The 12,956-nt window shown below is 48.0% G+C and overlaps 1 protein-coding gene across 2 annotated transcripts in view; it reads left to right on the top strand.

Moving 5' to 3' along the window:
• Window positions 1–12,956, top strand: part of CLIP2 (CAP-Gly domain containing linker protein 2) — a 122,302-nt gene that overhangs the window by 46,146 nt on the left and 63,200 nt on the right. For both annotated transcript variants that reach the window (XM_073315254.1, XM_073315253.1), the window contains exon 3: window positions 10,004–10,542. In XM_073315254.1, the coding sequence (XP_073171355.1) occupies window positions 10,004–10,542 (539 nt within the window). The remainder of the gene's footprint in view (window positions 1–10,003; window positions 10,543–12,956) is intronic.

The raw sequence follows: 12,956 nt of genomic DNA, 5'->3' as shown, positions 1-12,956 counted from the left end.
CATGCTTGAAGATTTCAGATTCTGTCCCATAGATGGCAATGGCACACATACCCACAGTTGCTGGTTTGTTACGTGCCTCCCTGGTCAGACAAACTTATCCCTATGTATCTGGGGTTCAGATCCCAAAGATACCACGTTACTGCTGGTAAAATATGTTTGTGTCCACTATTGCAGTGGTGTCTGATGTAGCTGGAAGCTGCAGAGTAGGCCCAAGGACCATCTAGCATGAAGAAAATGTACATGCTGAGTGTATCCTCATTGGAAGAGATGAAGAAAAACAGTGTGACATATAGCTTCCTGTACATCATGCTTTGTGGAGATCATGCCCACTTTATATTTAAAAGGGCCTGTTTCAACTTTTGTTTACTGACTTTGTTTGTAAATTACCCTGGAGTTATATACAAAGGTGGGTTTATTGTTATTTTTCTTTAGACTGTGATGCTGTTCAGCTTTGCACAGTGCAGAATGGGATGATTGTTATGGAATGAAAAATGGCAGCGATCCATGTCCAAACCATCCCCGTTGTTCATAAAAGATCAAAACTCCATCAGATAAACGCTTGTTCGGTTTCTGTGCAGTATGCATTGGAGAGAGAGAAACCATTTTATGAAACTGCTTCTGTCGAGAACATCCTCTGGTTGCCTGGCAAACAGTCCAAAGGAACAGGCTAATCAAAGCAAACCACATGGCGTGGCCAAAACTCATTCCATCCCTAGCAGCTCCCTCTTCTGCTAGTACCAAGAATGCCCATCTCGCCCATTGTGTAGTTGGTTTCCTATGAGTGAACTTGTGGGTGAGACCTTTCAAAAATGGAGGTCTTTGTTTGCTCTGTATAGCCATTGAAGATCCCATGGGACAGGCTGTGTAAAGATAGAAATCTGTTTGAGTAGGGAACTTGTAGCATTCAGCTTGTGAGCCAAAAGCCAGGGTCAGCACTTGATGAGAATTCTCATTCTTCCTCACTCTCTTTCCTTCACTCCTCCCTCATATCAGGCCACTTTGTCATCATTCCTCCCCGTCCAGAGTAACTGAAGCCCATTTTCCTGTTGCATCAAAGCTTTAGCCAGAACTTAGTGTATAAAGCACGGAAGCTATTCCAGGAGACAGAAGAGGAAGCTGATTTCGGAGGTGCCAGAGGCACAGCCCTTGTCTATGCCAGACACTGTCTATATTCCCCACAAGATGGGCAAGCACAGTCCCAGAGTTTTCAGCTCTGCACTTAGAGAACTTTCAGTCTTTCCCCCAAGTCAGATATAAATCTTCTTGATGGACTCTTCCTCCCAGGATGCACTTCCAGGCCGTTCAGCCATACCCTGCAAAGCACTTCTCCGTCTAGCACGTGAATGCTTGACCGGCTCTTGTGACTTGAGGCCCCCTTTCCTCCCACCTCATCCGGCACTTTGAAAGAGACATGCTAAATCTCCCTGCAGAAAACAGCTGCTCCATTGCTGTGTTCAAACTGAAATGAATTTGTTCAGGTTCTTTTTTGGTGGTTTGGTTTCATTTGGGGGGTGTTTTTTACCCTTTATTTTTTAGAAACTAAACCTCGCTACGTTTCTAAATGAAACGTTGTTTCAAAACAAAAAGTCAAAATGTTGTTAGTTTCAAAAAGGTCAAAACAAACCATTTTTGAAAAATTCCTCCCTGACACCTTTTTAGTGGCTGAAACTGGTCACCGAATTCAGCCCAAATTCACCAGTAGTTGTGGTTGACCCAAAGCTTCGGTTTTTGGCCAATAAACTGTTTCTCCAGAGATTTGTACCCAGCTCTCGTAGCACGGGTTTTGCTGTCGGAGTCGCTGCTCTACAGAGGACAAAGCTACATCTCTGTCTGTCCTGGCTCTGGCTCTTCGGAGTAGAGCAGCTGCAGGAATCTCACCGGGTAGAGAGGCTGCCTCTTCTCTAAATATCCAGGGACATATCTCGGCTGCTGCGGAGGGACACCCTCAACCCCCGCTTCTTAGATGGGCAACTCCACCTGCAGGTGACATGGGCTGTAGCTGACCATGACTTGCTGAATGCAGAGTTCACTGCCGTATCGTGGCTGCTGCCCCATTTCACCTCCAGACCAAAGGGATTCTACGGAGTAATTCTAACACAAGAAATGAAAGAGCTGACGCGCTATCAGACAAACCCCAGGGGTATTTGATTCTACGGCTAACGTTACTGTTCAGTACCCCACACCCTTAGTGAGGGGTGGGGGCCCTTCTAAGCATGAAAGCATCTATGTGTTGCCCATCACAAATGAGCAGTGCCAGTTTTTACATGGAATTGGACCAGAAACAGGGATTTGAAAGGAGTCCAGTGTATGACATCCCAGCTGACACCAGACCGTAGATCCCACGTCATCACTTAGGCACTAACCCAAGGAGAGAGGCAGGCGTGCAGAGAGCACTAATGGATGGGAATGTCGCTCAGGCTCTTGCCTAACGCTTGTGGCAGCTCAGACGTACATTATTCCTCTTCTAAACAGCAGACCCCTTGGCCAGCATCCGGGCTTTCCAGCTGACACATTCCTCCTTCGCTTGGTTTCAGCTGTAACTCATTAGTGTGAAGCTGGAGAAGCAGCAATCCGTCTCCCTGACAATGGGCTGAACAGTGAGAACCGCTGAGGATTGCAGGTGCTCAGCACCCCCAGGATTTAGCCCCATGTTTGTAGCCACGTGAGCTAAGGCTGTGATGGAAGATCATGAGCTCTCCTGCATAGGGGTGTGAACTGGAGGAGGAATGATTTTTGCTTCCCCCGCATATAGCGTTGGCTAATTGGCGAGGTTCTTTATAGCAACCCTGAGGCTATTCTATGTTGGCAACTGTTGGAAACAGGGCATTGGACTAGATGGACCCTAGTATAGCAAATCCTAGGCTCTGTTTTGCCATGCGGTGCACGTTGGCAGTTTCCTAGCAGCTGCCCTTCTGCAGGTGTGCAGTATGCTGAGATTTGGATGGAATAACCATGGTACTTTGCCCTCCCCCAGAGTCCCCTTCTACAGGAGGACATCCAATTGCTTTCCAAACTCGAATCAAGCCCCACCTGAGGTAGCTGTCATGACTCCTATTTTATAGTTAAGAACCCTGAGAAACACAAAGGTGATTTGGTCGAGGTCATGTGGCGTGAGGAGGAGAATAGGTCCTAGTTACGGTTCCTGGCCTCTGGATGCTAACCATGAGATGACTGTAAATAGTAGATTCCATGGCAATGGAATGATGTCACCACCACAACTTGCATAGTCCACTACAAGGAGCTTTCCGGGAAGGTGGGTGGGTAGCAGGTATGGGGAGAGGGGGGTCATGTACTGGGTTAAGTCTGAGACACGCTCGTCATTGGGGTAAGTTGATATTTTATTTGGTAAACACCTGTCCAATTTACCAGGGGGGAAACAAACAAAGCCTCTGGGATTTAAAATAGAGACTGGGAAAAAAGCCCTTATTGTGAAGCCTTTCAGTAAATGTAATATGTGCTTTCTCACTTCAGCTCCCTGGGGAGAAAGTGGTATCTATCTCTCTCTCTCTTTTTTTATCTAATGAGGCTCCATTTTATCAATTAGCTGGCTTTCTCTAGATCTCCATGGCAACACAGCACTGCTGTTGAATTTCTGTTCCTTCTGGCGACCAGTGTGCATGGCACATAGCTGGGGAATAATAGGATTAGCGCGGGGTTCTGTTGGGTACAGGAAACACATGGATAACGTTTATGGTGTACCGTTTTCCTGCTAAATTCTTGTTCTGTTTTCTCCCCCTGGGAACAAGCTCTCTCTTCCCCCTTGATTTAAATTTTATGACGACAATATCTGGGAAATATAAAATAGCAGCAGCTCTGATGTGCTGTGAGAAATCAAAGGGCGCTGAGTGAGTAGACATGTGGCTTCCATTCAGCATATGCTGCCACAGTCTGCCTAATGAGGGCTTCAGTCAAGGGTACCCCTGTTAGTATCCACAATGTGCATCTGTCCTGTACCTGCTGCTCCAACGTTGAGCGCTTTCAGAATGATCCCTTGCTCCTGTAACTACTTGGAAACTTCTTTCTTACCCTTCCTCCCGGCTGGAATGTCCAAAAGGCGGTCTTCTGCATGGAGCAGTCCTTGCAGTTTAGCAACATGTCTCTTGTTAGGGTTTTAACGGGAGCCAGACAGTTAGGCTAAGGATCTAGTGCATCAAACTAAAACCTTTTCACCTTTTCAATCCTTGCTGGAGTGGAACATGTTATCCCCTTGAAGTGCTGGCATCTGAAAACAGGGTTGGGGGTACGTGATGTACAGTCCATCACAGGACACGAATCTTGCCTAACATGCCAAGTATGTCAGGCAGCCTCAAAGCAATTAATTAGCAAGCAAGAATGGCCTAAACATTTAAGAGGACCCAAACCCCTCAAGAAAAACAGTTCTGGGGCCTGGTGGCTCAGAGCTGGCCATACAATCCACTTGCTTTCCAAACGATACAGGGCAAAAGACCCAGGCCACCTTTCTGTCTATGGGGAGGGAAATTAGTTAAAGCAGGTTTCCTGGGTTCTGTTCTTGGCTGTGCCTCGGACTCACACTGTGACCCTGGGTCTGTCACTTAACTTTGTAAGTGAACAGTAGTGCAGATGTTGCTCATTGTTTTCCCCCTGTGAGAGATCTGCCTTCCAAGTGAGCAGAAATGCTGTCATTTTTTCCTCCACTCCCCAGTTGTGCTTGGCAGCTTTGTCACGAGGCAAAGATTTCTCTCACGTCTCTACCTCTGACTCCCCTGCATTTTATCCCTTTGTTTCTCTCCTCGGTTGCTGGCATCCTGAGTCTGGTGTCCCACTGGCCTCAGTAAAATGTAGCTAGATGGCAGCAGACAGAGGGGAAGCTCAGCAACGAATGGGCTATTTTAAAGATGCTGCAGGTTACTGCAGGTGCCACACCCTGGGAGCTCCATGGGATCTTATCAGAAAGTAGGAGCAGGCAAACCATTAGATTTTGTGACTCCAGGCTTAGTGGCAAAGGGCATGGAGTTCCAACGGGGGGGTGATCAGTGTCTCAAACTCACCAGACAATCCTGTCACAACACCCTCCTAGTAGAGAGTAGGGTGGCCAGATAGCAAGAATGAAAAATCGGGATGGGGGTGGGAGGTAGAAGGCACCTATATAAGACAAAGCCCCAAATATCGGGACTGCCCCTATAATATCGGGACATCTAGTCACCCTAGTAGAGGGCAAGCTCAGAGCATGGGAACGATGTTGACTTTCCCTGTGCTCTGGCGACAGGCATCCAGAAGGCTGGCCTTTTGTACCCAGCCACTTCCCCATACTGCTGGCCCCTTCAGGTCATCTCCACACTGTGGATGGACTCCCAGACATCTCTGGAGTAGTGTCATAGAGAACAAGACTATCCAGAGTTACAGTGGTAAATAGTTTTTTTTTTTAAATGAAATTGGTAGAAACCTTCATGCTTCAAGGGAGTAAGCCAACCTGTAACTCTTGAGGGTCAGGAGGAAACATTCCATGAGGGCAGTTTATCCCGTAATTGCCTACTGCAGGCTTTTCTGCACCTGCCTCTAAAGCATCAGTGGCTTGGATACTGGATTAGAGGGACCACTTGTCTGGCTGTTCTGATGTTCCTAGAATCGTGCTGATAATTAAGGGTTGAGGCTGTCAAATTTGAAACTGGGTGCAGTGTTGTTGTAGCTGTGTTTGGTCCCAGGATGTTAGAGACATGAGGTGGGTGAGGTAATGTCTTTTATTGAGCCAACTTCTGTTGGTGAGAGAGACAAGCTTTCTTGAGCTTACACAGAGCTTTTCTTCGGGTCTCAAGAAGTGGTCTGTTTAAGCTCATCTCTCTCACCAACAGAAGTTGGTCTAATAAAAGATATTGCCTTATCCACCCTGTTTTTCTAAATTTGAAACAGCAAAGATTGGGTTTAGTTTGGCTATTGTGAGCCTATATGCCTCTCCTGGTTAATATTTTACAGAGCCCCAAAGTCTGCTCGCGGCTTTATGGAAATCTTAGAAAGACACAGTCCCTGCTATGAAGTTTGCATCTCAAATTGTAGGTGACAAACAGTCGGGGGAATAGGACGAGGAAGGGCTGTCTTTTCATCATGTGATCAGCATGGTCACTCACTTTATGCTTGTGCTGGTTCAGATAATTATTTTATATACAAATAGCGCAGATGATGTAATGCACTCCCTCGGTACAGGCATGGTGAAAAACGAGGAACTGTTTTATGGAACCATTCACCCAGTCCGAACAAATAATAATAGCCCTGCCTGTGAGATTGCTCTGCTAGCCCTGTCCAGGAGTCTGCTTCCTTTCAAACTCTCCTAATTATTTGCTGCATTTAGACTGTGGTAATTAGACTGTGGGACTGAAAGTTCTGTAGTTCTGCTGCCACAGGTTGATCAAGCAGGGATCTAAAACTGAGGCTGAATAAAGTCCTGCTAAGCTCTCCTCTCTCCTGGTGGACACAGCATCAGCTACAGGAAAGATTCCAATGATTGTTTCATCTTTCATAGACAAGTCAGTTGTTACGAATATATGCGGCCAGCAGGAGTTAGTGTGTGCTGGTGTATTGGCAGATGGAATTCCAGAATTTGTTTCCAACTCTGCCTTTGACTTGTGTGTGTGTGTGAACTTAGGCAAGTCTGTAGTCCATTTTGTGCCTCAGTTTCCCCATCTGTAAAAAGGGGGTTATAATAGCTACTTCACAGAGATGTTGTGAGGCTTAATGTAAACTTCATTTTGGTCCCTAGTTGACAAGCCCTGCAGAAGTGCAAAGCATGCAGTGCTGAAGCTTTATAGGGATGGACTTGGATATACACTGTAATAAAACTGCTTTGATCATCCATGAATCCAGACACTTCAGTAAAGCCAGTGTCTAAGGCCCATGATACAACAAAGAACTTAAGAATGTGATTAGGTGTTTTACTGAATCCAGGTCTGAAACAGGAATATAAATTGTGCTTTTTATTTCCACTTTATTAAACATCCCTGTCAAGATTATATAAATATAAATAGATAGATACATGTCGATTATTAAAACTGAAAGAATCTTTACAGTGTAATTTGTTGTTCCTGATTTATTGTATTCATTTACTTTCTTGCACTTGTGGGCCATTAAACTAGAATGGTTGGTTTTATTTTCTGTTTATAGTCAGTTTCACTTCAAGGTTCTCATGCACAAATCCAGTGCTGATAGTTTTGTTTTCCAGCTGGTAAATGTTTGAAGGTAATTAAACAAATAACATCCCCCCACCCCAACTTCCTCTTTGTATTTGAAATATGTAATAAAAAGCTTGAAAATCTTGTTTTGCCAAAAAATTTTAACAGAAAAGCTAGTTCTTGGAGGTAGCCTACTTGTCAGTATTCCTTTAATGTGACACCTATTACTAGAATGGGAGAGACATGGGCTTGAAAGTAATGTAAAGCACTTATAAAAACCTTTTAAAGAGAAAACATGTGAGGATGGGCAAATTTCAGAGCAGGGTTGAAAACCAGAATGAAAAACCGCCCAGGAGCAGAAGTGTATTCACAGCTTCAAGGAAATGGGCTGAGCTATCACGGGTCATTGTGCTAGACACTTACTGCATTCCTCTGTTGGTCCTATCAGGTTCTGCAGAATTGAAGGGCCTAGTCATCTAAAAACTTAACATGAAGAATAGGGTCCGATTGTATGATACCCCTTCTCCGGCTGGTCTATAGAGTTTATTATAGTGAGTTGTCTCAATGACTCTGATTGGATTATGCTCAGTAGCAAAATTTTGCAAGATTGGACCCTAATTTTTTTTTTTTATCCACATGTGGCCAGATGCAGTGCTCTCTTCCTGAGTCTGCAGACAGACTGACACAATAGCTCTCAGAGGCGCGTGAGCTTCATTTATTGCAAAGGCTGTCTGTTGGCTCAGAAGCCTGATGATCACATAAGTGTCAGTGCTCAGAACTATTTCCATGCTGGTTGTTTTAGCAGAAATGTTACGTTCTACAGGGAGTGCATTTAGCCCTAGCAGAATTCAACTAGAGCACCTTTGCTGGTTTTGTTTTTATTGCTCAGCTACGCCTCTGGCAAAGCCGGGGACATCTTGGTTTGGGGGCTTTTATGTTCTTTGGACTTTCCAGAAGTTGGCACCTGACCTGTCATGCCCATTACTTTTGAGAAAGCTGAAGGGAACAGTAGAGGCTGAGTGCTAGTGAGCGGGGAACCTGAGCAAGGTTTGCAGGTCGTTTCAGGTAAGCGCTCACAAGTCTGACTGCTTCCTGGAACAATCTGAACCTCTTCCATTAGTGAAGGTGGCACAGGGTGAAGATCAAAACCCTTGTGGGTTCTAATCCTGCAACTGACTTGCTGAGTGATACTGGGCAAGTCACAGCACAGTGGATTAAATTCAGCACTCCTGTTGACTTCAAAGGGAGCTTTACCATCTATGCTGTCAAGGCTGATTCCCCACTCTGGCACTTCGAGTGCAGAAGGTGGGGGCCCACAAGGATTCTAAAAATTAATACTGGCCACTCCAGGCTTGTATAAAGATCCCAAGGTTACAGTTTCTCTCTGACCTTGGATGGGTAGATGCTGCCACCACTAACATTCAAAAAACCCCTTTGAAACCAGAAAAGTGCACTTGGGAATTCCTTTCTGTGGGGTACTCTCAAGCCCTTTAAACCCTCACCCTCTGGGGAAGAGCTGAGAAAGAAAAACAAAGGAAATCAGCTCTTGCCACCAGCTAATTTAACAACATGCACAAACCTCTTAGGACACCAAAAATCCAATCCTGTTCTTAAAAAAGGTAAATTTCATTAAAAACAAAAAGAAAGAAATCTGGAACTTAGGCTTTTGATAGATTTAGAAAACCCACTTACAAAATTTAAACATCAAGAATAACCTTCTTGAGGTCCAGCGGAAAGGTTACAAGCAAAACAAAAAGCATTTGGAGTTAGCACAGAGGAGTCTACAAGCCAATTAGAAATAAACAGAAATAAACCTAATTGTGTCTTTCTAGACATTCCCTAATTTACTTACATATATGGGGTTTCAGATAAGCAATCTCTAGGTGTGATCTGATGGTTTTTCAACTTTTCTCGCTGCCTGGCACCATCTGCTGCTCTCCCGCTCCTCACCTGGTACAGAAGTGGTGCGGGAAGTCACCCTTCTACTTGCCTGAGTCCAGTAAAGGAAGTTCCTTATTCTGGATTTCATCTAGCTCTGGGGTGATGAGTTTCAGTCCCAGTGAAGTCTGTAGATTTACAGCTGTTAGTGCGAGAGGACTGAGTTAGGCTTTTTGACATCTTTGTTTTCTTATACTGAGACTAGTCCAGTTGGTCCTCTTACTTCTGAGTCTTGGCTACATCTCTTACAAGCTGGATGCAAAGAGCCACACAAAGGAAGCCATTTGCAGTGCACGACAACAGCAAGTTTTAGTGGTCCTACAAAAGTGAGCATGAGCTATGCTACACACCCTCAAGCGCCATCTACTAGCGCTTCACCTGTTAACTCTTTGCATATAGTGAGCATTGCCCTAACACCACCAGGGAAAACCGATTTCCCATTTTTCATAGGAGTGATTTCCTCCCTGAGGAGAGGTGGGAAATGAGCTACCTTGGGCCTTTGAGCACCTGCCAGGATTCCTTCTGCTGCCCTTTATTAATGTTCTTAGTGCTACTTCTGCAGAGCATCATACACGCAATAATTACCTACCCTAATATCCTTCCAATGCTGCTCTGAGGTTGGTAGTAAGTCCTTTTATTTCTGACTCTCCTCCTGTGAATGGGGAAACAGACACAGGTAAGTTCTTAATAATGCATACGACGAGGCAGATACTGGGCTGAAGTTGAATTGTTTATGAATAACTCCCCTCTTCAGCCGCAGAGGCGGGTCAGAGTTCCAGATGTGTAAGTAACCACTGTCGCTCCAGTCTTTGTCTGTGACCTGTATCTGTGTCTGTGTATAAATATGTAACCTGAATGATGGTACTGGATCTTCTAGTTTTAATAAACTTTCCTAGTAATCTGGCTTCACATCACACCAAGTCCTGTTTTCCTTCAATTTGCAGGCTCACCTTTGCACAAACAGGGTCCCACCTCCGCTGCCAGCACCGAGAAGTCAGGATCAAAGGTCACTGAGGTGGGCGATGACTTCCTGGGAGACTTCGTGGTGGGCGAACGGGTCTGGGTGAATGGAGTGAAGCCAGGCGTGATCCAGTATCTTGGGGAGACGCAGTTCGCCCCCGGCCAGTGGGCAGGGGTTGTTCTGGATGACCCGGTGGGTAAGAATGATGGATCCGTTGGTGGTGTACGTTACTTTGAGTGCCAGCTGCTGCAGGGGATTTTTACACGGCCCTCCAAGCTGACCCGCCAGCCCGTGGCGGAGGGCTCGGGCAGTGATGCCCATTCTGTGGAGTCCCTGACAACTCAGAACTTGTCGTTGCACTCGGGGACGGCTACGCCGCCTCTCTCCACTCGCGTCATCCCCCTGAGGGAGAGCGTCCTGAACAGCACCATGAAAACCGGAAACGAATCTGGATCTAACCTGTCAGACAGCGGGTCGGTGAAAAAAGGCGATAAAGACTTACGGCTTGGAGATCGTGTCCTGGTGAGTCTGTTATCTGTTCAGTGGTCCCACTAGAATGGACAGGTCATGCTGTGAAGTGCTTGCAATCCAACTAGAGACGAGGAACAGTAAGGACACTACAAATAGGTAGTGAGAAACGAGAAACAAGCATTACAAATATCAGACAATGAGATCACTGGATTATGCAGGTGTTATTTTATAGACATTACATTACTTTGTACTCCTGGTTTATTCCCACGTGCATGAACAGGGTGAGGGGCAGACAGGTCGAGGGAAGGTGGGGAGGTTTGGGAGAGAACAGGATGCTGGCAGGAGGTTGAGGGTGGGTGACAGGAAAGCTGAGTAGTAGGAAGGGGTGAGAGAAGGAATGGAGGTGAGGAACAGGAGAGCAAAAGAGGGCAGGGCTGTGAAATAGAGAGATGAAGAAGGTTTACTCTTTTCTAATCCAGGTTATATATTGATAGCTGGTCAGATTTGTGGTTATGCCAGCCTTTGCTGAATCTGCCCCCAAGGCTACCGGTTGTCTTGTCACATGTGGTCAAAGCTCTCGCACAGCATTTGCAGGGAAGCCGTCAGAGCAGACGTTGCTCCTTAGTGCCTCAGTTTCAGGGTGCTGAACTGGAGAGACCCGGTACCTCTTTTTCAAAGAGGCAAGGGACCCACAGCTCCTATTGACCTCTGCTCAATTTATGTTGGCTCAGCATGTCTGAAAATAAGGCACGATGCATTTCAGGCTGGGCCCCTGAAAGCAGTGGCCACTTTTGAAAAGGTTGGCCGTAATTTTTGGAGGGCCATTCTTGTTTGCTTTCCCCCTGCTCTACAGGTGGTTGTAACAGCTTCACCTGAGCACCTTTCTGCAGGGCATTAAACAGGGCCGGTGCAACCACTAGGCGAACTAGGCAGTCACCTAGGGCGCCAAGTGGTTGGGGGCGGCCAAAAGTGCGCTCTGGGGAGGCGGTGGAGCAGAGGTGAGCTGGGGCAGGGGGGCGCGGGGAGGGCCACCTGCAGCAAGTAACTGGGGTGAGGAGGGCGGCGCACAGGAGAACCGCTCCCCGCCCCAGCTCACCTCTGCTCCGCCTCCTCCTCTGAGCACCGCCCCGCTCTGCTTCTCTCCCTCCCAGGCTTGAGTGCCAAACAGCTGATTGGCGCCGCAAGCCTAGGAGGCGGGAGAAGCGGTGGCGTGCTCGGGGAGGAGGCGGAGTAGAGGTGAGCTGGGGTGGGGAGGGCTGCACGAGGCTCCCGGGCCGAGGGAGGGGGTGGCGGTGAGCTGCGGCGGGGGGGGCTTCAGGGCAAGGAGGGCGTGGGGAGCTGCCGCGGGGGGGGGGCTTCAGGGCAAGGAGGGCGTGGGGAGCTGCCGCGGGGGGGGGGCTTCAGGGCAAGGAGGGCGTGGGGAGCTGCCGCGGGGGGGGGGGGGGGGCTTCAGGGCAAGGAGGGCGTGGGGAGCTGCCGCGGGGGGGGGGGGGGGGCTTCAGGGCAAGGAGGGCGTGGGGAGCTGCCGCGGGGGGGGGGGGGGGGCTTCAGGGCAAGGAGGGCGTGGGGAGCTGCCGCGGGGGGGGGGGGCTTCAGGGCAAGGAGGGCGTGGGGAGCTGCCGCGGGGGGGGGCCTCAGGGCAAGGAGGGCGTGGGGAGCTGCCGCGGGGGGGGGGGCCTCAGGGCAAGGAGGGCGTGGGGAGCTGCCGCGGGGCTGGGGGGCGGGCGCAAGGTGGAAGTTTTGCCTAGGGCGCGAAACATCCTTGCACTGGCTCTGGTGTTAAACAGCATGACCTAGCATCTGTTCCGTGAGGTTTGTCCTTCCTCCGCTTCTTAGTGGGAGAATTGTGTGTTGATGTGGCAGATTTACATTTTGGGGGTGTTGTTGTAAGAGTACCGCTGCTCTCTGTTTCTGTCTGAGCAGGCAGGTCGCAGAAGGCCTTGCTCTTGGAGCAAAGGCTGGTGAGGTTTATGACCCGCTTTGGTTCCTGTGGGAATTCGTTCCAAAGTCTGGGACCAACCCCGAAGGCAGGGCTGACTCCTCCGCACACCACCATTACTTCAATGGTGGAAAGTTGCCTTTTGCCGGAGCAGCGGAGTTGCTGACCGCAGTCCTCATTCTGGAGCTTTAGGCAGTTTTTTTAGGTACCCTGGTATTGAGTGCCTTGAAGACAAAGCGTCGAGATCCTGAACTTACAGGACTAGACTCCTTGAACAAGACACAGCTTTAATCACCCTTGCTGAAACTTGAACATAACATAAGAACGTAAGAATGGCCCTACTGGTGCACCACGGGTCCATCTAGCCCAGTATCCTGTCTTCCGACACTGGCCAATGCCAGGTGCCCCAGAGGGAATTAACAGAACAGGTAATCATCAAGTGATCCATCCCCTGTTGCTCATGCCCAGCGTCTGGCAAACTTGACTAGCCCAATGGTATGTTCCAACAGTAGCATAATAAATTGGC

Source organism: Lepidochelys kempii, chromosome 17 (assembly GCF_965140265.1).
Source record: "Lepidochelys kempii isolate rLepKem1 chromosome 17, rLepKem1.hap2, whole genome shotgun sequence".
NCBI classification, from domain to species: domain Eukaryota; kingdom Metazoa; phylum Chordata; order Testudines; family Cheloniidae; genus Lepidochelys; species Lepidochelys kempii.
This window is presented reverse-complemented; position numbering and strand designations above follow the sequence as displayed.